This window comes from Piliocolobus tephrosceles, chromosome 2 (genome assembly GCF_002776525.5).
Source record: "Piliocolobus tephrosceles isolate RC106 chromosome 2, ASM277652v3, whole genome shotgun sequence".
Taxonomy (NCBI): Eukaryota; Metazoa; Chordata; class Mammalia; order Primates; family Cercopithecidae; genus Piliocolobus; species Piliocolobus tephrosceles.
This window is the reverse complement of record NC_045435.1, coordinates 45,244,358-45,248,867: the sequence shown is the minus strand read 5'-3', so window position 1 is coordinate 45,248,867 and position 4,510 is coordinate 45,244,358. Positions and strand designations below refer to the sequence as shown.

The following is a 4,510-nucleotide window of genomic DNA, read 5'->3' as shown; positions in this document are numbered from 1 at the left end:
CTGGCTGTGGTGCCCAGTCCTCCTCTCTCGCATCTCCTCTCCTCAGATTTCATGAAGGAGGCTACACCTGGGTCCTGCCTTCCTCCCTGACCCTGTCCCTCGGTCTCCACTAGAGCATCCTCCCTTCCCCCAGCATGGATGACCCAGGAGTGTCCCTGGCCCAGCCTGTGGCTGCAGCCAGCTCCAGAGTGGCATGTCCAGCAAACTCCTCTCCCCGCGGTGGCTGCACAAGAGGCCGAGCGATGGCCCTGTCGCCCATGGCTGGGACTCCTTCAGGGGTATCACTTCTCCTCACCCTTTGACTTTTCAGAAGACCTAAGCTCAAGCCCCTTGTATTAGTCCATTCTCACAAAGCTATAAAGAACTACCTGAGACTAGGTAATTTATAAAGAAAAGAGATTTAATTGGCTCACGGTTCTGCAGGCTGTACAGCAAGCACGGGGCATCTACTTCTTGGGAGGCCTCAAGGAGCTTTTACTCATGGCAAAAGGTGAAGTGGAGCAGGTGTCCTACATGGCAGGGGCGGGACCAAGAGAGGTTCAGGGGAGGTGCAACATGCTTTCAAACAACCAGATCTCATGATAGCTCACTATCATGAGGACAGCGCCAAGGGGATGGTGCTAAACCCTTAGAATCCACCATGATCTGATCACCTCCTATCAGGACCCACCTCCAACACTGAGGATTAAAATGGAACCTAAAATTTGGGTGGGAACACAGATCCAAACCCTATTACCCTCTTTGGCATGGCTGGGCCGCCTCCCCTCCACCTGGTTCCAGGGCCAGCTCTTTTGGGTTTCCTGTTCCCATCCCATCTCTGTACACTGCGGTCACTCCAGCTGTGGCCGCCACGTTCCTCTCTCCAGAGTCCCCTCTGCACATCCTCAGAGGGCTCCTGGTCCTGAGCACCCTGATCAGTGGGTCCAGTACACACAGCTGGCTGCTCCTCTCATGTCCTCCATGCAGCCAGCCCGGCCTGGAAACAGCTGTGCAGTCTGCGCAGGCTCAGCTGGGTGGTGCTGTCAGAAACCCGCCCCCATTCTGTGTCAGGAAATTCACATGGGCCTTCCTCAAGCCTGTCTCTCAATGTTGTTCTGTGCCCTGGAGACAGTCCACTAAGCCAGTCCTTCCTGGGAAAGGCGCCCATCCTCCTCTGCAGGGACCTGGGCTGCAATCTCTCTTCTCACTTTTCTCAGGGTACCCAGTGCTCCGGGGGGCAAAGGCTGTTCCCTGGCTCCATGTCCCTGCCAGCCTCCCGGCAAAGAAACTCATCCAGGCTCACCGTTTCCTCCTAGACACAATTTCTTCCTCTCCAGAACTTATTCCCTCGTCAGGGTGACAAAATGGGGTGTGTGTGTGTGTGAAAGGGGTGAGCTGGAGAAGAAGGGAGGCACTGCCAGCCCTCACCCAGAGAAGCCTGCTTGGGTCCAAGGCCACAAATGCACCCATCCACCCCCTTTTCAGGGCCTCTTGCTCTGTCCACCTGTAAATGTGCCTGTCCCTCACTCTGGGAATCCCAATTCGCCAGCGTCCTGTTCCCCCTCACCCCTCCATCGCTTTTCTATGCTGGGCCTCCGGAGACTGTTTCCTGCCTGCATCCCTGCCACCCCCCAGCCCCAACCCCACTCCTGTGCCCTACACATCACGTACCCCCAACGGGATCCCCTCTCCTACCCGAGCATCTTACTCTGGTCTCAGCTTCCCCAAGTGGAGGCTGCACTGGCTTCGACAAAAACTATCCTGTGCCTCCTCTGCACCCCCAATACGGGAATCAGCAGAGATCGAGTTGCCAGGCTTGCACAAGCCTCCCGGGGAGGGTGGGGCCCCGGACCCGGGCCCCTCTCCAGGACATGGTCTCCTTTACTGTGTTGCCGCCATCATTTCCCTGTGCACGGGAGAGGGGGAGGGGTGCGCCCAGGAACTAAGGGCGAATCTCTTCCCCATCCTCTCACAGGAACTCCTCTGGGGGTCAAAGCCTCACCCCCCGCCCACGCTGTCCCACCCTGGAGTCCCCATTTGGCTTTGGGAGGACCGGCGGCAGCTACTTGTGGATCACAAAATGAGACCATGGGAACATCAGCCGCAACGGGGTGGGGGGAGAGGCGAGGCAGAGTCCCCAGAGAGGCCCTGCTGTCGTCCTCCATTTCCCGGGTTGTGCCTAGGCCCCCAGAGGCACAACCAGACCCCAGGGTGCAGCTGGAGAGCGCCTCCCATCCGCCATCCGCTTTGGAGGGGGCGGAAAAACCCCGAGGATGTCCTAGCGCAGTTCACGTTGCCCCAGCCGACCACGTGAGGGCGCGCCCTGTGTTAGTTTGGACAAATTAAAGCTCCTCTTGCGGGCAGGCCTGGAGCCCCCGGGGCCGGACCAGGGCGCGGGTGCCCGTGGCCTTCTCTGGGCTGCCGGCCGCCAAGCTCCCGGCCGTGGGGCCTCCCCTGGGGCCCGCGCTATTGGCCTCCAAACGAAGTGCCCCCCTCCTCTCGCGCTCCCGCAGCCTAGGGTGCACCTCTCCGTTCGCCTTTGCTGAGCCCTTCCAGGACGAAAGCCGCCTCTCCACTGCGCCAGGAGCTCAGGCCCCGTCCGGGGCGCCCCGCTGCGGGCGCCGCGGCGCTGGAGAGGCGCGATCTGAGAAGCCAGCGGCCGGAGAAGGGGCTCCAAGAAGCACAAGTTGGCGCTGGCCCCGGACCAGGCTGTTGTTGTTCTCAACGTGGTCCGCCATGAAGCTATAAAAAGCCGAGAGACGCGCCCTCCCGCCAGAGCGCAGCGCGCACGCCCAGCGAGCTCCAGAGGCGCCAGTGGAAGCTGCGGCGGTGTCTCGCGTTCGGCGGGATTTCTCTTCGCTCCAACTCGGCCTAGGTCTGCGTCCCCAGCTCCAACCGCCGGCTCGGACTCGGTCTCTGACCCCAACTCGGTCCCCTAGCCCGGCCCCGGCTCCGGGCCCCCCAACCCTCGCTCCGGCCCGGCCCGGCCCCCACCCCAGCCCTGCCGCCCGGCCCCAGGCCCGGCCGCGGCCGCTCCCGCCTGGAGCCGCCGCGCGCCCCCAGCCCCCCTGCACCCCCTCGGCCCCTCGCCTTCCTCTTCCCGGCGCGGCCCCCCGGCTTCCGCGCGCCGCCCGCCACCAACCCGCTTGCTACCATGTCTGTGGAGCTCGAGGAGGCCCTGCCGGTAACGACCGCCGAGGGGATGGCCAAGAAGGTGACCAAGGCTGGCGGCTCGGCGGCGTTGTCCCCATCTAAGAAGAGGAAGAACAGCAAGAAGAAGAATCAGCCGGGCAAGTACAGCCAGCTGGTGGTGGAGACCATCCGCAGGCTGGGCGAACGCAACGGCTCGTCGCTAGCCAAGATCTACACCGAGGCCAAGAAGGTTCCGTGGTTCGATCAGCAGAACGGGCGCACCTACCTCAAGTACTCGATCAAGGCGCTGGTGCAGAACGACACGCTTCTACAGGTGAAGGGCACCGGCGCTAACGGTTCCTTCAAGCTGAACCGCAAGAAGCTGGAGGGCGGCGGGGAGCGGCGCGGAGCCCCGGCGGCCGCCACCGCCCCGGCGCCCACCGCGCACAAAGCGAAGAAGGCGGCTCCAGGCGCGGCCGGCTCCCGGCGCGCGGACAAGAAGCCCGCCAGGGGCCAGAAGCCGGAGCAGCGCTCGCACAAGAAGGGCGCTGCCGCCAAGAAGGACAAAGGCAGCAAGGCCAAGAAGACGGCGGCCGCCGGGGGCAAGAAGGTGAAGAAGGCGGCCAAGCCCAGCGTCCCCAAAGTGCCCAAGGGCCGCAAGTGAGCGTGCCGGCTGATCAGAGCGGCCGGCGTGGGCTTTTCAGTGTTTTTGTTTTTCTACCCCAAGTGACGTAGATTTTGTACGGCTCGCCCTGGCCGGGGCCGCGGGGCCTGGTGTGAGCCTCAGGGAGGGGCCCCAGGTTCTCTCTGTCTTTCCCCTCCCCCAACGATGTAGCGTTTTTCGTTGTTTGCTTTAGGTTTTTGAAACAGCCCTGGCGACGCCTCTATTGGCTCTCGGCCTTGGCAACGGTCGTCGTCATGGTTACTGGCCCTTAGGCGCTGGTGGCCGAGGCCGCGCCTGCCCACCGGGCGGGGGCCGCTGGTTGGCCGGGCCCAGGCGCGCGGGGACGCGGAGGCCGCGCATCCCTTCCCGGCTCCCCACCCTCCCTGCTTTTGGGTGCGCGACAAACAATCGCTTCGGGCTCAGGGCTGCGCGGCGCTTCCCTTCATTCCATGGGCCTATTTTTGGGCACAATAAAGCGTTTAAACCTTTCAGCCTCTCTCGTTTAATCTGAGTAGAATAGAGGTGGGCGCCTTCGGCAGGCAAGGTTGGAGGGCGGGCCCTTCGGGTCCTTATACCCCAGATCTGTTGGCCAGTGTAATCTTGGATGGAGCCAGGGGCCTTAAGCAAGAGGTGGGAATTGCTGGCCTGGGACGAACTTAAAGTACCTGGGGAAGGGAGATAGACAGGTTCGGTCCCTTAGGAGGGATGGGTGTATCTGCCCGCACAGTGGGGGTC

General features: G+C 62.7%; 1 protein-coding gene across 1 annotated transcript; it reads left to right on the top strand.

Moving 5' to 3' along the window:
• The first annotated feature begins 2,759 nt into the window (after nt 1-2,759).
• On the top strand, nt 2,760-4,266 carry LOC111545032 (histone H1x). The gene has a single exon (XM_023215915.3). The coding sequence runs from the start codon at nt 3,134-3,136 to the stop codon at nt 3,773-3,775; it is 642 nt and encodes a 213-aa protein (XP_023071683.1). The 5' UTR covers nt 2,760-3,133; the 3' UTR covers nt 3,776-4,266.
• The last annotated feature ends 244 nt before the right edge of the window (nt 4,267-4,510 follow it).